Source organism: Gymnoscopelus braueri (assembly GCF_963280865.1).
Source record: "Gymnoscopelus braueri genome assembly, chromosome: 1".
Lineage (NCBI taxonomy): Eukaryota > Metazoa > Chordata > Actinopteri > Myctophiformes > Myctophidae > Gymnoscopelus > Gymnoscopelus braueri.
In genome coordinates this window covers 14,820,953-14,848,646 of record NC_137603.1, presented here as the reverse complement: position 1 = coordinate 14,848,646, position 27,694 = coordinate 14,820,953, and the positions used below count along the sequence as shown (strand labels likewise).

The 27,694-nt window shown below is 43.3% G+C and overlaps 1 protein-coding gene across 1 annotated transcript in view; it reads left to right on the top strand.

Moving 5' to 3' along the window:
* Positions 1-27,694, top strand: part of LOC308090613 (bromodomain adjacent to zinc finger domain protein 2B-like) — a 93,166-nt gene that overhangs the window by 59,040 nt on the left and 6,432 nt on the right. The window contains 24 exon segments of the mRNA XM_080435857.1: positions 719-1,315; positions 3,401-4,154; positions 4,682-4,966; positions 7,640-7,700; positions 8,674-8,782; positions 10,076-10,180; positions 11,765-11,978; positions 12,243-12,335; positions 13,235-13,296; positions 13,599-13,664; positions 14,355-14,420; positions 14,729-14,773; positions 15,169-15,201; positions 17,408-17,473; positions 19,084-19,224; positions 20,347-20,601; positions 21,178-21,401; positions 22,667-22,741; positions 22,920-23,151; positions 23,573-23,635; positions 24,232-24,376; positions 24,659-25,458; positions 25,760-26,015; positions 27,029-27,184. Of these exon segments, the coding sequence (XP_080291983.1) occupies positions 719-1,315; positions 3,401-4,154; positions 4,682-4,966; positions 7,640-7,700; positions 8,674-8,782; positions 10,076-10,180; positions 11,765-11,978; positions 12,243-12,335; positions 13,235-13,296; positions 13,599-13,664; positions 14,355-14,420; positions 14,729-14,773; positions 15,169-15,201; positions 17,408-17,473; positions 19,084-19,224; positions 20,347-20,601; positions 21,178-21,401; positions 22,667-22,741; positions 22,920-23,151; positions 23,573-23,635; positions 24,232-24,376; positions 24,659-25,458; positions 25,760-26,015; positions 27,029-27,184 (4,903 nt within the window).

Here is a 27,694-nt window from a genome sequence, read left to right as displayed (position 1 = left end):
TTCTTTAACTTATATTTCTTGTTGACATAATGCAGCGATTCCCAACGTGTGGGCCGGGGCCCACTGGTGGGCTGTGAGAATATTGCAAGTGGGACCCCAAATAATTGAAAAAAAAACCTAATATTTTAATGAGTATTTATAATGAAGCATTAACATAAAAAACTAATAATGAAAAAAAAAAATCCCTTTAAAACCTTGAAAAACCTTTATTTTCATTGTGATACCATTATCAATAATATACTGTAGGAACTTAGAGTATGCTGTGTTAGTTCCATTGATCCAAGCCGGAACACAATCGATGATCATTAAAATAATTATGCTCCCAGAATGCACGCGGTCCACCCATCGGAACCACTTAACAACAGCTGCTGAATGGCTGCCGTGTTAAGTGGTCAGATGGGTGGGCCATGAACATTTTTCAAGATTTTCGAGTGGGCCCTGATCCAGAATAGGGGTGGGAACTGCTGACATAATGTTTGTTCAGATAATTCTACGATCACGGATTGGATATCAAAGTGATCCCAATCCGGTTTGGTGTTTGAACCACCCCAAAATCTGAGTCTGATCCACCCTGAGAGGGATTCAAAGTTTTGACGATCAAAATACCAGGAAATAATTCTGACATAATGATGACGTAATCAATTTGAATGAAACCTGAATGAAACATTTAAACCCCTCTCATGATTGCAGGCTGTGATGCCAACCTCTGGACTGACAGACAGACAGCACCCCGGGGTCCCCAGGACAGACCCCCCGGGGCAAGAGAGACAGCCAACCCCACTACTTATCCTCCAATCCCCCGACCCTGGTGCCATTGCCCCACTCCCCCTCCCCCCCTGTCCTCTCCCAAACGGCACCGCTCGCCCTACTTGGCTCCAGGCCCTGGGCCGAAGGACTGCAGCAGCACTTCAGCGTCATCCAGTCCACGGGCCTGGCGGCCAGCTCCAAGCCCCTGGCTCTCCTCACCCACCCCCGCCGGGAGTCCTCTCCCTCTGCCTCCCCCATCGCCCTCACCACGTCCCCCAAGGCCCTGCTGTCCAGCGCTGCCTCTCCCAGACCCCCCAAACGGCTGGCCTCTTCATCCCCCCAGCACCTGCCCCTTTCCCTCTGCTCCTCCCCCAGGCCTCTGTCCGTTCCCTCCCCGCCCCACTCGGCGCTATCTACCTCCCCGAAACCCTTTGCTCTGACCTCACCTGTAGCTAGCTCGCAGAAGCCTTCCCTGAAGCCGCCTCAGCATGCTGCTAACAAGGCCAGCAAGAAGAAGCTGCTGGAAGCCTCGCTTGCGCAAATCAACGAGTTCAGACTCAAGCAGCAGGTATGTCCGCAGGTATGTCCCGCTGTAACTATAACCAGTAGCATAAACCTAGCCTATAATTTTATTGCTTATAAGATTTTTTTTGATTCTGCTGTATGTAGTCTTAAATAAAGTATATGTCGTAGCTGATGCAGCCAACTAACATTGCTTCATGTACAAATATATAAGATTAAGGTCTCAAGTGGGCCAGTGCTGACAAGTTACTCTTGCCACACTCACATTATATAATAGTACACAGAAAATAGTACATTGGTAGAATTACAGTGTCAGCTACAGAGACACTGCAGCAGCACTTGGGAGATGGCAATGTTAAAGCTGTATAGTCCTTTGGAAAAATGAAATCGTGACTCTAATTTACAAGAAGCTGCTATTTTCTGTGAGAGAGAACTCCATTCCATAGAGGTTCCTAAACCTGGGGAGGGTACCGTACACAGCAGTTGTTGTCGTTTTGCAATAGTCAACAGTCAAAACTTGGTCTTTCAAAAACAAAAACAAAAAAAAGGAGATACTAGTTCACTTGATGCAGTGTTTGTCATTTTTACATTTGATCGAAATATATATTTATTATTTTCATACTGTATACTCCCCGATAGACAAACCATTTATGGAATTAGAAATGCCCTCAGAGAGATGCTACATCACAACCACTGGTTGTGGTGCTGTGTCCAAAATCATTCACTCATTCACTACTGCAGTAGGGTTTCTATGTAGACGTCTACAGTGTATATAGTGAGTGAATTAACAAAATGAAAAAAATAATTTTTTTTTTTTTTAGATCAACATAGTAGGTATTGGTTGTGGGATATGATGAGTCTATTATATACATAGGGTATAATTATTCTCACTAATACATTTGGACAGCATTACAAAATGGCAAATCCACTATGTAGTGGTCTGTATAGTGAGTAGTGAGTGATTTTGGACTCAACCTATGTATAAGAATAGGACTCAACCTTTGGCCATTCGCAGTGACCTTGACCTTTGACTGGTTTAAAAGAAAATCAATAGTGGAGGTCTTGTCCTTACCCCCAACAACTCATGTGCCAAGTTTGTATTGAATTATAATGGATAGAGTAACATATATCATACTGTATGCATACACACACACACACACACGCACACGCACACGCACACGCACACGCACACACGCACACGCACACGCACACGCACACGCACGCACAGACAAACAGACTAACACAGCCTGATCACAATAGTTTCACATCACACCACCGCTGAACTAACAGACAGGCAGACACCAGCGTTTACAATACACCTGCTCCACTGGAGGCAGAGAGCCATTTTAATTCTCCTACAGCAAGGTTCAGGCTCATAATGTAAACATTGATATTTTGAGCCTCATTACCCTGCTCAAGCAGACATTGCATTTGTTTAAATACATTTGGGTTACTTGTCAGGTAAATTATGCAAAATATTGCCATAACTTTCTTCCAATACTTTCAGCAGTATTTGTTGAAAATTGAATACAAATGATAATTCTACAATTAAGATATTCAGTGAAAGTCCGTGTCCCTGTTTTGTTTCACCAGTAGAGAGAGAGAGAGAGTGTTCTGAAAAGCCACATTCCCCCTGTGGTTTCGGTTCTGTACTGTATTTCATGGTCTGTGAAATTGATTTGTTTCACTTCATATCACATCTAGTTGAACGTGGATGTCAAAGCCTAACCTACCTTTGCTTAAACACAGATTGAACCAAACCTGCCAACAGTGTAAAAAGCCAAACATGCTATAGAAACCCAGATGCATGAAGATAACGATGATAGATCTTCTCAAATGTGTAGACGAGTAATCACAGTTTTACAGTGAAATTCTTGTCTGTTTTCCTGAACATTACCGGTTTCAATGCGGCGTGGTATTTGTACTGTTCTTTTTGTCTCTCAGTATCAGGCGTATGCAGGGCTAGCTGTTCTACTGTTAGCCATTGTAGTTTGTCACCTGCTCAAACAATCAACAGTGATGCAAATCGACAGCTAGAGCAATTCCACTTTGTCTCTTTTCTTTTCTCATTCCCCCCCCCCCCCTTCTTTCCCCATTCCCTCCCTTGCTCTCTCCCTCTCACTATTCCCAGTCTCTACTCTCCCATGGGCAGGCGCTCCCAGCTGAGCGGAAGAGACAGCAGTCCAACAAGTCCCCCAGGAGGACGTCTGCGTCTTCGGCGCCACTGACCCCCGTCCCGCCTCTCCCCCCGAACAGTCACTCCAACCTCTTCCTCTCCAGTGCCCTCCTAGGGCTCCCGGAGCCTCACCACCCCAACGGAGTCATCCAAAGCACCACTCAGGACACGCCACTGGCCCTCATCACCAAACCTCGCAAGGACTCCTCGTCGCAGGGAAAGCCACTTCCGTGTGACTCCGATGCCGGGTCCATGCCCGTTAACCTGAGCAGGAGCAGCAGTCGGACCCTATCGCCCGCCCAGGCAGGACCTCTGGCGCGGCCCGCCACTACCTCACCCCATGCCACAGGTCATGGATCCAGAAAGAACAAGACCCCCAAGGTTAAGGCACAGGCACCAGGCATGGGGCTGGGCCAGGGTCAAGGACTGGGACCAATGGACCCCATGGCCGCCTGGAAAGGCTTCTCTCAGAACCATCTGGTTCAGTCGCTGGTGGACTTATTTCGGGGAGGGGAGGCCGGGATTGGGATTCCCGGGGTCGGCATCCCAGGCGTCGGTATCCCCGGGGTTGGCATTCCTGGGATTTGCATTCCCATAGCCGGTCTCCCTGCCAACAAGGAATCAGATGACTCGGGGGACGAGGACGATGATGAGGATGACGACCTTGAGGAGGATGAAGACGAGGAGGACTCGGATGATAGCTTGTCAGGTTGGCACCTCCTCTAGTTTCAGGATGCTTTTTATGTAATAGATTACTGATAACGAACCGCCATCAATACGCACAGCTTCTGACTGCAACATATCGTACTTTAACACAGACCATTTACTTAACAGATTTAGATTAAATCTTTGCATTTCCTGCATAGTCATTAAAACGCTACCTAACTTAGCTGTATAATTGAGTCAAAGCAAAATGTCACTACACTGGTAAGACGTCACGGATATTTAAATTAGGTTTAAAGCATTTCAAGTTTATTTTCAAATCATTCAGAAATTTATGGTATCCAGTGACTTCCTTGTATAAAAACAACTATTTTGGAAAATGGTCGGCATTAATATGAAGTATACTATGAGTTGTAGGCTATGGGTTACCATGCTAGAACACCGGTATAGTTCTTTACGAACTGGAGCAAAACCTTCCTTCTGATCTCATAGGGCTTGATGCCTTGTTAGCCTACACACTGTACCATGGTACAGTAGTTGCATTAACCACTTGCATCCTGGTGTCCTCATCAGAATCTGACAGCAACTCAGACAGCGACATCTCCGGGAGGAAAGTGAAGGATCTCAAGCTGCTGCCAGCAGACTCGTCGTCATCGTCCTCGTCGAAGAAGGAGAAGACCCCTCTCAGGCTAACCAAAGGCCCACAACTACTGAGCACCTCAACCAATCACACAGCCACCAGCTGCTCTCCTCTCAACCTACAGGTCATCAAGTCTCCTGCCACTGTGACCAGCTCCGGTGCCTTGGCCTATCACAGCTCTCCTTCCTCGTCCTCCTACTCCCTGGCCAGTCCTCATGGTAATGTGTTGTATCTGCCTCTGATTTCTGCCCTTAACAGTTTTGAATCCATTTCCATATGCCCCACAATTTAAGCGTTAAATTATAGTAACCACTGAAGGCACATAGGAGTTTATTTATTGTCTTTTTGTGGTGCGTGTGTGTTCCTGACATTTTAGGAAAAAGTTGATTGTGTATGCATGCATGTCTAATTGGGGACAAATACGATTTTATGGCTCTCTCGAAAGGGTTAGGGTTAAGGTTGGATGATAATTATGATCATATTAAGGATTTGCTTAGAAGTATCTGTTATGGTAAAGGTTACGTTAACATAACCTTACCTAACGTAACGTTTAGGGTTAGGTTAGGTTATCTGTTAGGGTTAAGGGGGATTTCACCAGCCTTTTTGCTGTGTAAATTGGTCATGTGATAATAAAGCTTAAAGGGATATTTCACTTTCAAAAAAACTTTTGGTAATTTTATCGTCTACTCAGGCTTTTGTGAACCCCCCAGACAGTTTTTAAGTTGCTCGATTCAGTATTTAGATATTTGATATTCATTTTATCAGACACGCCCCCTTCCTATACAAACCCATTAACTCCATTTTAACAATGTTAGATTCATCAAAACACCCGTCCTTGGTTCTGGTGACTCATACCGCCCCCCTAATACGTGAGGGGGCCGTGTTTTTTCAATTACTTTTTTCATTAATTTTTTATATTCTTTTTTTAAAATGAAAAAAAATAAAATACAATAAAAAAATAAAATAATAATAAATTAAAAAAAATGTATCGGAAAAACACGGCCCCCTCAAGCATTAGGAGGGCAGGGTGAGTCACCAGAACCAAGGACGGGTGTTTTCGATGAATTTAACATGGTTAAAATGGAGTTTGAAGGTACAATGTGTTTGTATAGGAAGGGGGCGTGTCTGATAAAATGAATATCAAATATCTAAATACTGAATCGAGCAACTGTCGGGGGGGTTCACAAAGGCCTGAGTATACGATAAAATGACCAAACGTTTTTTTGAAAGTGAAATATCCCTTTAACCTTGAAGAAGGTTAGGCAGGTATCTGTTAGGGTTAAAGTTAAGGTGAGATTTAGAGTTATGGTTACGGTGAGGGTAAGGGGATATGGAATGAATGTAAGTCAATGCAATGTCCCCAAAAGTTTGCAAAACCAATGTACTTGTACGTACGTGCGTGTGTGCACACGCGCGCACACACGCGCACACACACACACACACACACACACACACACACACACACACACACACACACACACACACACACACACACACACACACACACACACACACACACACACACACACACACACACACACACACACACACACACACACACCAAGACACAGTGTCCTGTATCTTTGACTACAGTATGTAGAACATGGCCTCTGCTTTCAAATAGCAGATTGTATGGCATCATCCCCAGACAACTGGGAAAAAGAGGGTGTTATTTTTAGTCAGGCAGGAAGAAGGCGGTTGGTTGTACCGGCTTAACCAGAGCTCAGAGGTCCTGTAGGGGCATGTCCAAGGGCCTAAGAACCCTGACAACTTGTTTGGCAGTGCTGCAAGGATAGGTTGATTTCCTTCCCTTCCCTCTGTGCTTTGAGATTACCCAGCTCAGTGAAAAGAGGACGCACGCGTTCAGCCTGCCAGGAATGTTCCAGGAGGCATTCCAATCTTTCCTCCATTAGCTAGCGATTTTCCTTTGTCTCCTGCTTGTCTTTAATGGCTAATGTTCAGTTCATGGTCAACGCATGACTTAAACAATTCTCAATAAATTGAAATGTCCCACCTTTGGCTTTGAAACTTGGTCTTTTTTTGAAGTGGTGGGATCAGATAATATGGAGTGTACTGAACGTTCTTGTTGCATGGTGCTGGCATGTAGAGAGTTTCTCACTTGAGTCAGACCAAGGGCCATTTATTAAATGTGAAATCCCTGCCAGAGGCCACTTACCAATGGTTACATCTAAAGTATGCTGTGTGTGTGTGTGTGTGTGTGTGTGTGTGTGTGTGTGTGTGTGTGTGTGTGTGTGTGTGTGTGTGTGTGTGTGTGTGTGTGTGTGTGTGTGTGTGCGCGCTGCGCGCGCGCGCGCGTGCGTGCGTGCGTGCGTGCGTGCGTGCGTGCGTGCGTGCGTGCGTGCGTGCGTGCGTGCGTGCGTGCGTGTGCGAGTGTGTGCGGGCGTGTGTGGGCGTGTGCGTGTGTGCGAGTGTGCACGCGTGTGTGCGGGCGTGCGTGCGTGTGTGAGAGAGAGAGAGAGAGAGAGAGAGAGAGAGAGAAAGAGAGACACAAACAGACAGACAGAGAGACGGACAGACAGAGAGAGAGAGAGAGAGAGAGAGAGAGAGAGAGAGAGAGAGAGAGAGAGAGAGAGAGAGAGAGACACTTGTATCTACAGGTCTAGATGTGGGGGGGTGTGGTGTGTGTGAGCGTGCATGCGTGCGTGCTTGCTTGCTGCTTGTCTGTGTGTGTGTGTGTGTGTGTGTGTGTGTGTGTGTGTGTGTGTGTGTGTGTGTGTGTGTGCTTGTATCTACAGGGCCTATATTCAGTTTTATGATTATGTTTGGGGGCTTTGCACCTTTGAGCGTGTGTGTGTGTGTGTGTGTGTGTGTGTGGCTTACAGTGATATGTTGTGCTGTCAAACTCATGGCTGCTCTCTGTCTCTCTCCAGGCTTAGGGAAGAGGAAGAGGGTGATGGATGAGAAGGAGCTGATGATACCTCTGGAGTTGGGGTATGTACAGCACAGCACACTGAGAGAAACCGCACTAGGACTTACAAAGTGTGTCGGGTCCATAATTCTGTTGCTGTCGGGCAGAAACCTTGTATCTCCATATTTCAACTTTTTATGTTTAATCGTAAATAAATTCCCTGCTACTTGTAGATTGGCTATTTTCACTATTTTCTTCTTTTTTTTATATACAATAATAGAAAGGAAGAGTTTTGGACGGTTTCCACCCGATTCTGCGCATTCATGGTTAGACTCTGCGACACATGCAGCGAGTTCCAAACCGATTGGTCGGACGGCTCTCGAGATATGCGGAGATTCCACGCATTAATAGTTAGATTTAACCAATGAAAAACCTTAAAGGTTTAATGACATTCACTTTTACATCACATTCAAAGTCTTTGTCCTGGTCCTTCAAAAGTGTACAAAAAGTTTTAAGTGAAAATTCCATTCCAGTGATCAATGGCAGGTGTTTTTCTCTCACATTTCTAAAGCCTTTTCAACTGCAATGAAAAAAGAAATCTTTGCCTGCGGGTGTCGCTGGTGAGGGATTTTGCCTGTCAATCATCGCCTCTGCTCCGCCCCCCCCAAAGGAAAGGATAGGGGAGGGGAGGGGCGAGGAGGAGAGTGGGCGGGATTATTCGACAGTGACCTCACTGTCGAAGGGCCAAGCTCAGATTACTTTTCAGCCTAATTATTCAGAAAACCCCAGACCACAGAAAATCCACTGAATGTTTTAAGTTCAGGTTTTTTGGGTGTAATTGAGGTCATAAAACCCCAAATAAAACATTGAAAATAAAAAAAGTGAAAATGAATGTCATGATACCTTTAACGAGAGCTTGTGATTAAATAATAAGTACATTGGATCCACTGGAACACAGGTTCTTTTAGCCATTTCCTGTATGTTTTGGACATACAAGGTCCGATATACAGTATATATAGTGTATACGGTTCTATATCACTGTCTTATATATTAAAGGTGGCAGAGAGAAACACGGATCAAATCGGTGGCCGGGCGGTCGCAGGGAGAGGTGTCCTACTACGCTCCGTGTGGCAAGAAACTAAGACAGTACCCAGATGTGATGAAGGTAAGGTACCGTCCGTAACCTTGTCACTGCACTGCAGCGGCATAGACACACAGCCATGATGCATGGGCAATGTTTTGTGGCAAAAACATGAGCGTTGTAGCTTGTAAGAGGGATTTGAGTGGACAGAACAGAACATGGGGGGAACATGGTGCCTCAAGGTGAAAAGAAAGATAATTTATGCGATAGGATATTTTTGATAATAGCCGCTGACAACACTGCCCATCCTCATTGCCCAAACAAACGCTTTGTGTATCATGAATTTTAGATTAGCTGCAAAATCACTCCAGCTGCAACCCCCCCCCCCCCCCCCGCTTCCACCCCCCCCCCCCCCCCCCCCCCCCCCCGCTTCCATTCCCAGACCCAAAGAATGAGAGAACGACACTCTTTCCTTCATTTTCCTCAACCACCGCGTTACTGCTCCTCCGCCTTAACCCATTGAGACCTGAAGCCGATTCTACATGTCTCCTAAATCCCAACAGTTTTCTGAAAAACTTATGTTTCTATATCAGTGGTGCTCAATCTTTTTCATGTCAAGGACCCCCAAAATGATATGTATTTGGCCGTGGACCCCCATCAAAATATTTTGTTCCAGGGACCCCCCAGAAGCAAAAATTTGAGTAAAAAATGTTCGCTTTAAAAATATATATATTCAAAAATTTGCACACATTTTCACGATTTTTCAAAAATAGCAGATATACAAGCTCGTAGCGCGGCACTCGGTGCCGCGCTATGAGCTTGTATATCTGCTATTTTTGAATAGCCCAAAGTGTAAAATAATGTTTTTTAGCTCAAATCTAAAAATGACACAGTTCCAGGTATTAATGGGTTAAAAACAGATTTTTTAATGGTCAACGCCCGGGATGCACAGCTTGAGCCCCTGTTTGAACAGCATCTTATAGACATTACTTATCTGGCAGATCGGCCTCATTAAAGCCACATGGCACGATAGTGCCGCGCCTATCTTTGACTTTATAGTGTTCGATTGTCACTAGCCGGTCATTGGCCCAGTTAAAAACCCCCACATACTGTAGCTACAGATAATGGAGGGCCCAAGTTGTGCAACCCAAGGTCAGAACCATTTTCTCCCTTTAAGAGCCTTTGCTGCAGTGTGTTTTGGATCCCTAGCTTTTATGATGATTTAGAACCTGCGCAGAAATACTTTTCTTATAGACTGCCTGCCACCCATCGAGCTTACCCCTCCTCCCAGTTGTTTTATCAATGTCACACATTTCACATTTTTTCTCTGCCTTGAAACATTTTGACCAATACCATTTATTATTTTCTCTTCTGTAGTATCTGTCCAGAAATGGAATGAGTGGCAGCATCACGCGTGATAATTTTAGCTTCAGTGCAAAGATAAGGGTTGGTGACTTCTATGAAGCCAGAGATGGAGCCCAGGTGACTGTCTTTCATGTCTCTCTCTCCTCGTTCATCTTTCCATCGAAAACCCTGATTTATATATACTTTGTCGTATGACGGTTTCGTGCGTCGAAAATAGTCTACGTACAAGCTCACAACACGCTGTGGTACTTGTAGATCGACTGTTTTGCGGCACGTGACACTGTCTTACGACAGGGCATACATTAACCCATTAAGACCGGGAACGCATCTGTGTCATTTTAAGATTTCTTTGGCTATTAAAAAATAGCAGACCTAACTGTACAAGCTCATAGCGCGGCACCGAGTGAAGCGCTATGAGCTTGGAGATCTGCATTTTTTTTGGTTTAAAAAATCTTGAAAATGTTTGCAAATCTTTGAATATATATGTTTTTTAAAGCAATTATTTTTTTAACTCAAATCTTTGCTTCTGGGGGATTCTACAAATGTTCTCTAAATCCTAACAGTTTTTTTTTTTTTTTTTTTAACTTATGTTGCTATAATATCAGTGGTTCTCAAACTTTTTTCATGTCAATGTCCAGGGACCCCCCCATCTCAAAATATTATGTTCTAGGGACCCCCAGAAGCAAAGATTTTAGTTAAAAATGTATATATATATATTAAAAGATTTGCACACATTCTCCACGATCTTTCAAAAAAAATAGCAGATCTACAACCTCATAGCTCGGCACTCGTGCCGCACACTATGCGCTTGTAGGTCTACACACACTGAATAGCCAAAGAAATCTATAAAATGACATTCCCAGTTTTAATGGATTAAGCATTACGACAGACACAGAGCTGTGTGCAGCGGTTGCTGTCAGGGCCATGGATGGGCATCAGGCCGTATCTATATAGGCCTCAGTATGTTCTAGTTCATATACTGTAGCCCCTCTCAATGTGCATGGAGAAATGCAATAATCAGCTGACATTACTTCCACAGGTGACCAGTCATGTATGTCATGTTATGTGTGTGTGGGAAACACAAAGATAAAGCTTAGGGGTGGTGTGGTTGTGGAACATTGGGGTTAGCGTCAGGGTTGCCAGATCTGCTTATTATAATTTCCCCGCAAGATTTTATTTGAAAATAGCAGATCTACAAGCTCGATGCGACGCGTTGTGAGCTTGTAGATCTGCTATCTTCAAATAGCTGATGTACATGTTAAAGTACTCATGTGGCCCATAGTCGCTTATTTTGGGCTGGTTTTCCTAGACCCGGTTGCTTGTTTCTCTCACAGAATCTGGCAACACTGGCTAGCGTAGAGAAGAGGCATTCGAATAGTATTGAGGGACCAGCCATGCAGCAACACAAAACATCATACAAATGTAATAATAAACCAGTAAATGAGTGGCACGTATGTCTTTTAGTGAGTTCTTTCTTCACCTAGATCTACTGACTCTTTATCCTAAGAATGTTCCCAAAAACAAGGTCATGTTGATTGTCATTGTTTCACTATCTAGCTAACAGTTATATTGAACAAAAATATATTTTAAAAATCACAATACACTGAGTACTCTGTCAGGAAATCAGATTAAACATTTTCTGCTGATTTATTGCTATACCCCTTCATGTCTCTCTCTCCGTTTCCCCCGTTCTCTTACCAGGGTCTCCAGTGGAGCCTGCTGAAGGAAGATGAGATCATTCCTCGTATCTTGGCCATGGAAGGTCGTAGGAGCCGTCTCCCTCATTCGGAGAGGGCTGAGGGTGGCAAGGGTTCCCGACGGAGGAAGGGTCGCCCCCCTAACGTGGGCGATCCAGTTGCTCCAGAGGGCCCGAGCGCCAGCGAAGTCAAACTTTTGCGTAAACTGGAGGCCCAAGGTTAGCCACGAAAAATAGTAATATATATATATATATATATATATATATATATATATATATATATATATATATATATATATATATATATATATATATATATATATATATATATATATATATATATATAAATATATACAGAAGGCTATAACTGCGAGGCTATAACTACAGAAGGCTATAACCACTTCCAGAGCTACTATACTGTATATAAAGGATGTAACTAGTCTTGTGCTTAATCTCTTGTCGATGTGTGTTGTGTTTGTGCAGAGATAGCCCGACAGGCTACTCAGATGAAGCTGATGAGAAAGCTGGAGAAGCAGGCTCTAGCCCGTGCTGCCAAAGAGGCTCGCAAACATCAAGGTACCCTGATCCTGCCGCACTAAACAACAACATACAGTACACATACTACACACTTCCTGAACCCCCACTGATGCTGCTGGTGCTACTGCTACTTCTTCTGTCCATTTCTTCTTCATCTTCTTCTTCCACTTCTTCAACTTCACCTTCTGTGTCCACGTCTTCTACTTCAGCTGCTTGTACTTCTTCCTCTTTACGTCTAATGTCACACACCACTGTACCTAGCAGTTCCATGTGCATGCTGCCAGTAGGACAAGGAAATACGTACCATGCATTTTTGATCACAAATGTTTTTTTTTACCAACTTGCAAAGCACGCTGGTCTAAGAAGAGACTGAGTCTAGTCAACACTTTCTCAACACTTTCTCGGCACTTTTTCATCATTGGCTGTCCTTTAAGCCAATGGGGATACTTTCCCATACTCTGAACTCCCAAGCTATGGTACTAGACACGCCTCTCGCCTCTATGGCAGTGTTGCCAGATTCTGCGAGAGAAATAAGCAACAGGTCTAAGCCAATGGGGAGCCACTAGCAGTGTTGCCAGATTCTGCAAGACAAATCAGAGAAAACCGAAAGCAAGCTGGTATACATGACTGAGTCATGTCTTGTTCACTTACTTTCATGTTATAATGGAAGTGAATAGGGGTCGGATCAGGCTGGAACCTATCATATCTATGACCTAGATACATTGATAGATGACAGACATAGATCGGCCACATAAATCCAGAGATTCACATGAAGCCATGCCCTTATTAGACCCCCTGTCTTTTTATTCTTCATAGTCTACTTCTCCTTCTAAGTCCATGTCTGATTCTTATCATATATTCATATTTGGCATTTTATCATTTTAGCTGAGCTTTGTCAGATACAGATGTAGAGTTGATGTTGTGTTTTTTTTTTATAGCTATCATGGCAGCAGAGGAGAGAAGGAAGCAGAAAGAGCATATCAAGATTCTCAAACAGCAAGTGGGTATTGTTTATTCTTCATGCGTACATTATGATGCCATTTCCTTTACTCTTTCACGTGTCCTGCCACAGTCAGTACTCGTGATGTGTGGTGGGGAGGACTTGTTTTCGCCTCTGTGTTGTTGTTTCTTGGTTTTTAATTACCTATCATTAATGCTGGCACAGTTGTTTTTTTAAACGATTACTGAAATTGTGTGCCCTCCATACCCGCAAACCTCACATGAATGCAGTGACTTGAATTGCTTTGCGCAAGGGTGTGTTCCCCATCTCCGAAGTATTAAGAGATAGTGTTGTTTTCATAGGAGAAGATCAAGCGTATTCACCAGATACGGATGGAGAAGGAGCTCAGGGCACAGCACATTTTGGAGGTACAACGTCAGATGCAGCCGCACCTCTGATTAAGCAGAACATTCTTGAATAGCTGCAACCCCTCAGTCTATAGTGTTTTAATCTTACCAAAGCCCATTACTGAACAGTAGCTTGTATTGGAGGGAGTTGCGTCTTCTTCGGCATAATTCCACATGGAACTAATGCTAAATTGGTCTTGGTTGACGGCCGTTGAATATTAAAATGGCTGTCGCTGCCTCTTCAGACCTTATTTAAATTGGACAGAAAAGTCTTTCTTTTCATCAGACAACAGTAACAGTTTAGCATAAGTGGGTCGAAGGGGGGGGGGGGGGGGAGGAAAGGTGCTGTTTTGCACACACAAGCATATACACCCATGCATGCAAACACAGGCACAACTACACACCGGGATGCACAATTACACTGAAGGAGCTTCAAAGTGTTTTAGCAGGACTAAATCAAATTTGAGTTGACACGGTTGGCAAGGCACTCTTAACAGGAGACTTCAACACATTCACAATTAATACGTTTAAGTGATACATTATTCATTCTCTGTTTTACAAATTTGACTGGCATTCAGGAGCATGAAATCTTCCCTTAAACCAGAAAAGACCACAAACAAATCATTTAGAGTGCTGTGAAGCAAGACGAGCTGATTGATATATGTACGTTTTTGTGGTCCCTGATGTCCTGACTGTAATCTGAATTCACAGGCCAAACGGAGAAAGAAGGAAGAAGTTGCCAGCGTCAAAATAATGGAGGCTGAAAAAAGGATAAAGGTTTGTTTGTAATTTCAACAAATCCTTCAGATAGAACACGAAATTTAAGCTCGTGCCACTTAAACATGCACACCATGAGGCAGTGAAAGGCTCTTTTGTTGCTCCAAAAATCACAAATTATTTCATCTTACATTTACCAAAGTATTGAACTTCTTTTTCCATTTGAGATGTAGCTGACAATGGAATTAGAGAAGCCATACCGCCTTTTCAAATGGGCCGCAATCCCATCACGCTGTAGTGATTTTCATGATGTTGGCAATATGAAAGCATATTGATTTTTCCCTCATCTTCTCTTGCTTCCCTTCAAGGAGAAAGAGATGAGGAGACAGCAGGCAGAGATTCTGAAACATCAGGTATGCATTCCCTTCAATCTGCAAAGCCTCTTGAACATGATAGATATTTTTGTATTAATACTCTATACCGCTATACCATACTTCATACCTCACTTGAATACGAATTTACAGGTGTGTGTGACGTGTGTGTGTGTGTGTGTGTGTGTGTGTGTGTGTGTGTGTGTGTGTGTGTGTGTGTGTGTGTGTGTGTGTGTGTGTGTGTGTGTGTGTGTGCACGAGTGTGCACGAGTGTGCGTGTGTGTGAGAGTGAGAGTATGCAAATGTGTCTGTGTAAGTGGTCTCTATTTAATTAAAATATTCATTATTTCTTCTTTTTTTGGTGGATCAAATCCCATGCTTTATTGGTACTGGATATTACTTCTGTCCCATAATACTTTGCCAACTCTCTCTGCCAGGAGTTGGAGAGGCATAGACTAGATATGGTATGGGTATGTTTCTTTTTGTACATCTAACACCTGCATCGTGTAACTGGTTGTGATATGGTTGTCATAGCAATGCATTACGTGTAGCACTGGCTGCCGTCATACTACATTCTTCTGCATGGCTTTCCAGCAAAAACCAACAATGAGGGAAAAAATAGTCAGGACGCTGCCTCCATCTGCTTGTCCCGAGGGACGACTGACCCTGTCACGGTGGTCAGGCAGCTTCTGTACCACCCCCACCCCCACCCCCACCCAATCCCCCCCCTTCTACTCAGAATGCATTGCAAAGACTGCTATAGCCGATCCACTCTCTCACTGTCTAAAAGTGCACTCAAGGAATTTCCATCCGTCATATATATACACACATCGTCTTAACTGTTGAATTGGAGTAGCTCTGTGACTCGTGAGTGCCTGATGATTTCGGTCCAGGCATTTAGCTTGTGTCTTGTCTGTCCACGCATCTGTCCTGCAGTCCACGGGGTGCTGGACTTTTAACCTGCGCCATCCAGCCACCCTGTCATTCACTGTTCCTGTACTCTGCACAGAAAAAAAGGAAAAAAGAAAAAAAAAGAGGAAAAAGAGCTGCCGAGAACCATTTTGTCTCTATGGTAGAATCACCTTCGGCCTGGTTGTTCTCTCAGGTTTGGTTCCTTACAGACCCTCCACACCACAGTCTAGAACAACAGTTGTCATATTCTGCCATGGAGATAAATGTGGTTCTATGTAGTGTTCCTTTTTTTTCTCCTTCTTCTTTTTTTTTGGCCTGGCTGTCTTGCTTATAGCTCGTCTCACTCATACATACAGTTGCAGCTGAATCTTAGGGCCGTGTCTGATCATCTGTCTGATGGTGGACTGTTTGCTGAGTCAGTCCCTAAGTCTTTGACTCCATATATTTAACATTTCACCATAAAATGGTGACATTTTAAATATCTGAAAATAAAAACAGTTTTTGCAATTGAAGGGTGTCATACTTAATTGTACAAAACGTGAATGGTTATGACATGTTCTCACAGTAGATATGTGCCATTAATTGGAGAACTAGAAAAGTCCTGACGCTGCAGATCTCATATGTTTGTTTACATTTCCTTAGACTGCTACCGCTAGCATTCCATTCTCAGATGAACTTGAGTACTATGGACCTAGACCTCCTCTTTACTGAGGTGTTATCATCCAGTCTGTTGATTTCACAATAACTAAGTTCCTCATTCCCAACCCATTTCTCTGTGCACTGGAAATGTCATTGACAAGGCTAAAAAAGGGGGGCAATTGGGCCTTTTCAACCACATGACCAGACTAGAGTCCCTATTCTGGGCCCTATTCTGGTCATAATAGGCAAGCGTTCCTCAAAAATAGGCAAGCATTTGGCAAAAAAAAGAAGAGAAAAGAAGAGATTTGGTGTAGAGGGAAAAAGGAGGGTGCCAAGTAAAGACCTCTGGAGTAAACCGGTCAACAAAGTATATAGGATTTAAGTGGTTAACTGCTATAAAGAAACATGAAATGAAATGATACTCTGTCATTACTGGTCTCCCATGTCTTTTTGTAGCATGCAAACCAAACCAAAATTATTAAACATGGCATCATTAGAAACTATAGCTGATATCCCTAGATGTCCCTGCAAAAACTGTACTTATACTTACATTGTCAACAGAGCCCAAAATGGAACTGCTCTTTTCTGTACTCTCTACTTTTACATTCCCATTTGTCACATTCCTCAGAAATATAAATCTTTCGAGTGATTTGTCAAAGGAATTGACACATTTTAGATCGATGGCACGGAATTTATCATTTTTCCGCTGTAAACGGAAACGTGAGATGTCAGAAGAGCCGTTGCAACCCGGATTTTTTGTGGCTTTGGTATTGTCAGCTTTCCTTTAGACACCATCACTGATTCCAGCTGCTTCTCTTTTTTGAGCCTGTCATCACATCTACTCTGTATTGCATCGCTGTGTTGCTTTGTTTTTGGTTGTCATCGTACCTCCTGTTACCTTCACTTATGCTTCTACCAAAACATGTGACATTCGTACATGTGAAGCATCATGTTGTGTTGTTATTATTCTTTATTTGTAAGTATGTTGACTACTGTATTTAGTGCATTATATAAATAGTTTATTTATTTGATGAATACAGACTAAAATAATTTGAGTTTGTGCACAGTATATGTATGTGTTTATGTGTGTGTATTTTTTATTTTGTTTTGTTTTTGCCGTTCCAGGAGAGAGAACGGAGGAGGCAACATGTGATGCTAATGAAGGCTGTGGAGGCTCGCAAAAAAGCAGAGGTATAGGCCTTGAACATCCAACCACATGCACACACGCGCACACACTTACACACACACACACACACGTGCAGAGTCAAAAGAATCCAGCGAATCCAGCGTTGAACACTTTACTTTGAATGCACGGTGGCATCATGAAAAGGTTTGAGAACCACTGATATATAGCAACATAAGTCAAAATTAAAAAATAAATAAAAAAGGATTTAGGATTTAGAAGACATTTGTAGAATCCCCAGAAGCGAAGATTTGAGTTTAAATGTTCGCTTTAAAAAACATATATATTCAAAGATTTGCACACATTTTCACGATAAAAACAAAAAAAAATGCAGATCTACAAGCTCGTAGTGTAGCACATGAGCTTGTAGATCTGCTATTTTTGAATAGCCCAAAGGATAAAATAATGGTTATAGCAAAAAAAAAATCTAAAATGACACAGTAGTAGGCTATGCGTTCCTGGATTGAATGGGTTAACCCTTTAAGACCAGGAACGCATCTGTGTCATATTAGATTTCTTTGGCTATTCAAAAATAGCAGATATACAAGCTCATAGCGCGGCACCGAGTGCCGCGCTACGAGCTTGTATATCTGCTATTTTTTGAAAAATTGTGAAAATGTGTACAAATCTTTGAATATATATATATTTTTAATACATTTTTAGAATCGGCCTCTTAAGGTCTTAATGGGTTAAACTGAATTGTAATACTGCTCAGAGTCACAGAGTGAACATCTGTTTCCACACGTTTGCTATGACCTGGCTCTTTGGCCACAACAAATGGGAGACGCACCAAGGTTGAGGTCTAACACAAAGGATGCTTTATTCAGTCATCTTATAGCAAATTAAAGACTTATGCCATATGGAGTGTGTGAGTCATTGGTGTAAAGGCGTGCGTCAGTGTGAGATGTTTGCATGTTGTGTGAAGTGTACTAACAAATACAAACACCTGCACACACATAGACTGTATTCACACGCACTCGCGCACACACACACACACACACACACACACACACACACACACACACACACACACACACACACACACACACACACACACACACACACACACACACACACACACTGCAACATTCTGTCTGTTGAATTAACTACGAGAGAGTATTTGCTCACTGGCAATAAAAAAAATTGGCTAATGTCAGTAAAGGGTCCATTTTTACACTCTTATAGGTTTAAATTAACACAGATTTTACTGTGCATGTCGACCTACCATTTTGCTATGGATCAGCGGTTCTCAAAGTGGGTTGAGGGGGGCCTTGAGGGGATTCCAGGAGGTCCCTGCAGCAAAATCGGTTATTATAACATAAAAATGTATTTAACCACTTAAACCCTGTACACATTGGCTATTTGAAAATAGACGATCTAAAAGCCCACAACGCGTTGTTTCGGCTATTAAAAAAATATATATATTCCAAGTGGAAGAATTTTGAATATTTTTTAACCATTTTAACAACACAAACCTTGTATGGGTCCCTGGCACAACATCTTTTCAGATGGGGGTCTGCGGGCCAAATACATATACATTTTGGGGGTCCTTTTCATGAAACATTTTGAGAACCACCGCTTTGGATAATACTCACCTTAACACCTGAACGTCTTGCAGGAGCGTGAACGCTTGCGGCAGGAGAAGAGGGATGAAAAGCGCCTGGAACGGGAACGGAAGCTGGAGCAACGCAGGCTGGAGATGGAGATAGCGCGAGAGCTGAAGAAGCCAAACGAAGACATGTGTCTCTCTGATCATCAGGTAGCTGAGCCAACAACCCATCCAGGGGTGTAACAGTTAATCAAACTCATTGATTTAATCGATATAAAAAAAATTATCGAACATTTAATAAAAAGGATCAATTGTTAATCAAACCCTATTTTGGCCATGGCGTTCTCGGGGCGAAACGTTTCAAAGATTTTCAAAAATTGTGAACATAGCTGATCTACAAGCTCGTGGATCTGTTATTTTCACTATTATTATTAGAATAAAACACACCCCTGAAGTGGTTAATTGATTCATACTGTAGATATATATAAAAAAACACGCTTCTCGATTAGTTTAATCGAAAAAGTAATTGATAGAATAATCAATAATAGAATAATCCATAGTTGCAGCACTAAACCCATCAGGTCTTCTACAGACAGTCACACATCAGCTATTCAGGAACATGTAGAATGTATTACAGTAGACGGCCATGTGCCTACACTTGGTTAGACGGTTGCATTGATAGAGTAAGTTATCATTATGTATAATGTGGGGTGAATTAACAAGATTACTCTGATTTTGTGTTCCATATTGCATTATTATGATTATTATGATGATTGTGATTATTATTATTAGGAAGTATGTTGCCCCCCGGTGGTTGTTGTCAAGTAATGCACTATGGACTGAAGTGCAGTCATTGCACTAAATGATAAAACAACCACTGAGCGAGTCTTGCAAGTCTTTCTTTAAAATACCCTAGTGGTTGAAATCTTACTCTTGCATTAATTATGGACTTCCTATTGTTGTTGTTGTTATTTTGGGTGTCCATGGAGTACACTGCAACATCCTGAGTGTTAATTTAACCCATTAAGACCTGAGGCGATTCTTAGAAATATTTTCTAAATCCTAACAGTTTTTTGAAAAAAAAATATTTTTTTCAAGATTTTTCAAAAATAGCAGATCTACAAGCTCATAGCGCGGCACTCGGTGCCGCGCTATGAGCTTGTATATCTGCTATTTTTGAATAGCCAAAGAAATCTAAAGTGACACAGATGCGTTCCAGGTATTTATGGGTTAACTCTGAGACTATAAATATGGACCAGGATTTTGCAGCGCATGTGTTCATATTATAAGTATAACTCTAACTAACCAGCCCTGTCTTCACTCACCGTCCAGCCTCTGCCAGAGTTTTCCCGCATCCCCGGGTTGATTCTGCCGGGACGCGCCGTGTCAAACTGCTTGATGCTGATGCAGTTCCTGCGGGGCTTTGGCAAGGTGCTGGGGCTCGATGTTAACATGGACGTGCCCACCCTGGGCATGCTGCAAGAAGGCCTGCTCAATGTGGGGGACAGCATGGGCCAAGTCCAAGACCTTCTTGTAAGACTGCTGTCTCTGGCCGTGTGTGACCCTGGATTGCCACCAGGACAAAAGGTAAAACTGCCGTTCCTGTTTGAATGAATGACGTCTGTAATGACGAATACACCATAGTTTCTCAGAAACACACTTTTTTATTACTTGAGAAAGGTGTCTGCCGTGGTGCAGGGGTAAAGTACCTGCCCACCACCATGGAGACTGGGGTTTGATTGCTCCACCGTGCCTCCGGCTTGGCCTGGCGCTTCATTGAACACACTTAACTAACGGGGTGGGAAGCCGGCAGGGGAGGAACAGGCTGATCTCTTGTCCTTGCACAAACCACTCCTACTGGTTGGTCGGTGCTCTTGTTGAGCAGGGAGTGAAACCGGGAGGGATAACGTGTTCCTCTGCATGCATTATGCCCTCCTGGTGCAACTCCTTGGTGTCGGGTGAAAAGAAGCGGCTGGCGACACGTTTCGGAGCAGACATTGTTGTCTACATCATCCCCAGACCAATGACAGGGAGTCAGGGACTATATACAAGGGGGGAATTGGTATAATGACTAAAGTAAAAAAATATATTAAAAAAACGTATATGAGAAACATCATCTGTTTCATCACTCCCTGCCTCACTCACCGTCTCCTTCTCTTTCAGACTAAGACCATGCTAGGAGACCACCTGACGAATGTCGGCATCAACAGGGACAATGTGTCGGAAGTGTTGCAGATGTACATGGGGGCCCATTGTGCCAACACAGAACTGGCCCCTCTGGCCCTCAGTCTGAAGACCAAGGCCTTTCAGGCCCACACTCCTGCTCAGAAAGCCTCTATCCTGGGCTTTCTAGCTAATGAGCTGGCCTGCAGCAGGGCTGTCATTAGGTAAGATAACTGCAATGTCCTAATGCATTAATGTCATTTTGTTGAACCTAAAAGGGTCTGTTGTACTTGAATCTAGCATCTTGAGGCAGGATCTTTGATCATTGTAACCAATCAAAAATCATATGGATTTTGTTTTGTTCATCTACCCCAAGTGCACTACATTTAACCCATTAAGACCTGGAACGCATCTGTAACACTTTAGATTTATTTTGCTATTCAAAAATATCAGATCTACAAGCTCATAGCGCGGCACCGAGTGCCGCGCTATGAGCTTGTAGATCTGATATTTTAGAAAAAACGTAAATCATTTTTTTTTTTTTTTTTAGGATTTAGAAAACATTTTTAAGAATCGCCTCAGGTCTTAATGGGTTAAACAATAATACACTGGAGGTCGTGGAGTATCATGATTATATCATGGTGTTTGAAGCTATAACCATGTTGTACAATATATCACATCCATGTACTATGGCTACACGGCTCATCCTGCCTTCCTGGCTTGAGCATGAACACGTAACTGCTCTCAGAGTGCCACTGCCCACTGCTAGGATGGGTCAAATGCAGAGAACACATTTCCCCACAGAGATCAATACAAGTTCCCACAAAAAAAACTGAAAAAATAACACTGTTGACAATTTGTAGCAAGCTTCACCCACAATTTTAAACAAAAATGTTGCATTGCAAGCCAAAAAAACGAGCGTAGTAGCAGTGGGTTATCATCTTCATACAATGAAGAACATCATTGCAGTGCTATAAGGAGTTCCAATTCAACCGGTGTCATAATGCTGCTTAACTACCTTTTATTAGTTGGCTAATAATGCTATGTTTTATTAATGCCCTGGAATGGCTCCATAAACCTGTTCATTTGTAGTGTAGATGTAGTTCTGTTTTGAAGGGACTTCATTTATTCAATTATTAATGCATGCTTTGCAGTGCTGGCTCTTGAGACTGGTTTACTGTGGCTTTAGGTGTTTGCCAGCCCCTATGGACCTCTCTGTTTCATTCCCTTATATTTGAGCTTGTTTATTATCCTCTTAAGCCATATTTCATTCTTCATTGTACGGTGTCATGCAGATGCTACGTGTTGTGAGCCTGGCGACCTGCTATTTTTGGGAAAATGTTTGGCTATATTGACATTCGGAAAAAAGGAACGCAATGTTGAAATCGGTTAATGTCTGGGAAAACCAGCATTGGGAGCATGCATGTGTGCCGTGCGCGCGCTTAGGATACAGCATATTGAACTAACAGGGCTGCCTTTATCTCTGCAGTGAGATCGACAAAGTCCTGGACCACATGGCAAACATGAGGAAAGACAAGATCATCATGGAGGGAAAACTTAAGAAGTAAGAACACGTTTTAATGCTCAGAACGAGTGGGTTGATTTATTTACATCGTTATACTCAATCTCTGTGTGTGTGTGTGTGTGTGTGTGTGTGTGTGTGTGTGTGTGTGTGTGTGTGTGTGTGTGTGTGTGTGTGTGTGTGTGTGTGTGTGTGTGTGTGTGTGTGTGTGTGTGTGCAGGCTGAGGACCATCCATGCCAAGCGGACAGGGAGGAGGGAGGCTAGTCTGGGCATGGAGGAGAACCAGTCCCTGGGCACTCCGTCCTCTGCCCTCAAACACAAGAGGAAAGCCGGCGGAGACAGCGACGATGACGAGGACGACGAGGACGACAGCGACGAGCAGGCAGATGAGGACGACGAGGACGAGGAAGAAGAGATCAAGAAGGGGAAAAAAGTGGAGACGTGCGACGAGGTATGAGTTCCTATGAGCATAAAGTACTGTAGATCAGTGGTTCTCAAAATGGGGTCCGGGGACCCCCAGGGGGGGTCCTTGAGAGGGTTCCAGGGGGTCCCCAGCAAAATGAGTTGATATTGTGTCAAAATGTGTTTAACCACTTTAAGCCTATGTACAGTACATGCGACACGTTGTGAGGTTGTAGATCTGCTATTTTCAAATAATGTTGGAACATTCTTTGAAAACATCGCATTGTTTCAAAAATCGAATATCTTCGAAACACTTTAACAACACAAATCTTGTATGGGGGTCCTTGGCATACAATCTTTTCAAATACATTAATATGGGGGTCCTTGATATAAAAAGCATTAAGAACCACTGCTTTATGTGGTACAAATGACCACAGGCTCATATAGATGTGAATATGTGTCTCTCTCAGGATGAAGGGGATCAGTCCACCAGTGTGGAGGAGCTGGAGAAGCAGATAGAGAAATTAGCCAAGGTACGTTACAGTCAAAGTATTTCTAAATGCTATGACAAATAAAAAAAAACATGTAAACTGTCATTTAAGAGATGTCAAAATAGGTTGCATGCATGGTAGATTGACTGGTCAGATTGATTTTGTGTGGCTCAGCTAGAAAAAGCAATCACATTTTCAATCTGTCACTTCTTTTTCTTTTCTTTTTTTTATGAATGAAATGTTATTTTAACCAATCTGTATGGTAGATTATGTTAATACAATATAACTAGCACATCTGTAGTGGTTCGAGGTGATCTCCTTGCTCTTCCATTGAGAAGTTCAGACCCTTTGTGTCGGGTAGGACACCTACTGGTTGACAAGTAGCACTGCCTGGAGCTCATAAGACCAATATACTGTAGCTGACAGTCTGGCGTCCCTTTGAGTGGTTTGTGTTTAGTTACATGGCTTTGTTGGGAGAGGACATAAAAACTACTGTATGGATATTAGAATTGAAAGGGAGCGATTGTGATTGATTGTACGGATAATACAGTAGAGTAAATCTGCGATGTTATGACTTCCTAGGCTTCCTTGATTAAAATAGTGTATAACACAAGAGATTATGTATGATTGTTTTGCAGCAACATCACCAGATCAGAAGGAAGCTGTTTGAAGGATCCCATTCTCTGCGCTCCATGATGTACGGTCAAGATCGCTACCGGCGCCGGTATTGGGTGCTGCCTCACTGTGGAGGGGTCTTCATAGAGGCTATGGAGAGTGGAGAAGGTAATTTTAGCCCCATCAATATTGTAGATTAGTCTCTAGTTTAAGTTGGAGGTGTCCTTGTTATGTCTGAAAGGGTATTGATTTCCTCGGGCTCCCTTGATTACGTTACTGAGTGTCTGAATTGAAATAATAATTAAACAAAAACCGTGAACAAGTCTGGCACGAGTCCAACTACACGGCTTCATTTTAATCGTACAAAAAGCATGTGTGACATCTACTGCTACAACAGTGTTATGAGATCCAATGACATCACGTCCCCGTCCCCCCCGTCCCCCCCCGCAGCTCCTGGGGAAATGGAGGAGGAACGACAGAGAAGGAGGCGAGCAGCAGAGGAGGTCAAGATCAAAGAGGAACCCCAGGAGGTGGAGCTGCAGAAGGAGAAGCTCATGAGCGACCATGATGCTCAGAGTGCATGCATGCATGCGTCTGAGCCGCAGAAAGAAGATGAGAGGGATCACCAGGAGAAGAAGCACTCTGCCACCCTCTCCAACTTCTACGCAATGCGGGACGCCGCCAAGGAGGCTGGCAATGAAACCCCAAAGATGGCGGGAAAAGATGGCACCCGTCCGAGGCAAATCATCAGCCCTGTTGGCTCTACAACTGTTCCGATGACCACAGTACCACCGTGCTCACCGACCCACAATACCTCTCAGCCGGCGGTAGCCACACCCCGGTCCATGGTGACCGCTAGTGACACTCTAAACGCCCCACCCTTGGCCTCCACCTTTTCATCTCTCCTGTGCCCGCCCGCCCTACAAGAAAGCCCGGGGAACACTCCCCCGACCTCGTCCCTTTCCCCGCACCTCCCCTTCCAAGCCAACGACCAGCTGCTTAGGGTCCTGACGGAGAGGAGCGGCCACTGGTTCAGTCTGCTCCCTCGCACCCCCTGCGATCTGTCCTCCATCATCACCCCTCCTCCACCGGGAGCCCCCCTCACCTCTCCTATCTCTTCCTCCACCCCAGCCGGGCAGAGATCCCCGCCTCCATCCCCGGCCCTGCCCCTCACCCCCTCCGCCGCTTCGGCCTCCGCCAGCCCGCATCACCCGGCTGCCCTCCTCAACTACCCGCTCTCAGCCCTGCAGGTGAGTGAGCTAGATGGTCTTCACACCAGAACGAAGACATGTTTGTCTGCAGAAGAGCTGCACAATTAAACGTGATTTTATGTTTCACAATCGAGTCTTGATTACAATATTAAGCAAAAATTATCTGGATTATCATGTCAGCCATAATTGTGTAGCCATAGGGTACAGTTTAACTACTATTGTAAGTGAGCTGTATGCTAGCCATCAGTACTGGAATTAGAACTCTCTCTTTCTTTCTTACAGTCATTACCCTCATCTCTGTCTACTCACTGCCTCCCATTCTTCCCTACTGTCCCTCCAGGTTAAAGCTGGCGGCTCCTTACTGGGGGTTCCATTCGTTGGTTGGCCCAGTGGCATGATGAGTCCCGGCCTGCCATTCTGCAGTAGCCCCAGTCCCATGCCAAGTCACTCCATGGAGGGCAGCGCCAATACAGCAGCCAGTGTCTCTAGCAAAAGTGAATCACCGGTGCCACGCATGGAGAAGACAAACATGCACTCTCCTGCCCTGGAAATACCTAAATCCTTGGACCACCTCACATCTCGGCCCATCCCTGAGGGTGAGTGACAAATAATCCATATAGTACGATATGTATGTGTGTGAGGTTTGATTTCTACTGAGATTAAAACCAGATTTAAAAAATGTAAACATTGATATATAATATTTTGATTATTTTGATTTTGATTTTGACAACCTATATTATGCAATTACAGTTGGTTTGTAAGGGCAGTTTGATGCAATTTGCTTTTTAAAATAGTATTGACATAAGGACATTTTGCAGGGTTCCCACAGTCATCAAATTCTTGGAAATATTTTAAAATTCAAAAAGCTGTTTTCCAGGCCTGGAAAAGGTTTGGAATTAACTGAATGTTTTTGGAAAATGTTTGGATTTAATTTACATAGTTTTTGGTTATTGATTTTGTTCATAAAAAACATGTCTAGCATTACGTTAAATACATGTGGCCTAATGTATACAGGACGCCACATGACAAAAAGAGTAGATCTACAAGCTAACAACATGTTGATTGACCGTGATGAGTTTTTAGCTTGTAGATCTGTTATTTTTGTCACGTGACATATTTGCTCGAGTCTGTCTAGAGGCATTGATAGCACACATGTTTAAGAGCCTCATTAGGCCTAGAAATGGGGTAAAATACTTTTTTTTTATTGTTAAAAGTGTGTGGGAACCCTGATTTTGGATATAGAGAGTTTAGAGAGAATGTCATAAAACCCCCAAAAAACTAAAACACCTTTAGCCAGGTTTAGCTATATACACAGCGTATTTGTTTGCAAGTATCTTAACCACTTGAACCCCAGCATCCATATTCTGAGGGGCACATTACCCCAAAATAGCAGATCTACAAGCTCACAGCGTGTCACAACGGCGCCTATTTTTGGCAAAGAGATTTGGTATAGACAGAGAAAAAGCAGTCCAAGTAACAGAGCCAACTCAGATCCAGTTTACTAGAGGGGTCAAGTGGTTAAATCTGTCTGTCTTTGCCTGCATGCATGCCTGCGTTCTCACTGTTATCTCTCTGTGTCTTTGTGTGTGTGTGTATATTGTACACACAGATATGCTGGCAGGTTGGTGGCGTGTGTCTGACATTGAGGAGCTGAGGGCTCTGGTCAGTTGCCTCCACAGCCGCGGCATCAGAGAGAAAGGCCTGCATAGACAGATGCAGAAATATATGGAGATCATCCCCCAGGTCTGCACCAAGCACAGAGATGGTGAGTGGCGGTGCAACAGTTAATCGAACTAATTAATTTAATCCATTATGAAATAATAATTGATCATTTAATGAAATAATCGATTCATATCTATTCCTATTCTGGGCATGTCATTACAAGCTCGCAAAGCGACGCGTTGTGAGAATAGCTATATTCACTATTTTGCACAACACCATTGTGCGACAAAGTTTAAAATAGCCCTGAAGTGGTTAATCATTTTGTTGATATCTAAAAAAATAAGAAAATGTAAATGTGCTCGAGAAATAATCGAAAGATGACGATCGTTGCAGCACTAACGGTAAGCCCAAGATGTATTCAAGAGGACGGGAAATGGATCATTTTGTACAGTTTTCATTGATTGTCATTGAAATCATTTAGTGTTTTAGTGTCTTTTGGGTTTAAAAACCAGAAGGCTTAACTGCTCTGTGAAGAAGATCCCATAAGCATAGCCTTACATCAACCGTCACAGTGAATAGCAGTGGTACTATTTATGTATTATTTATTTACTTT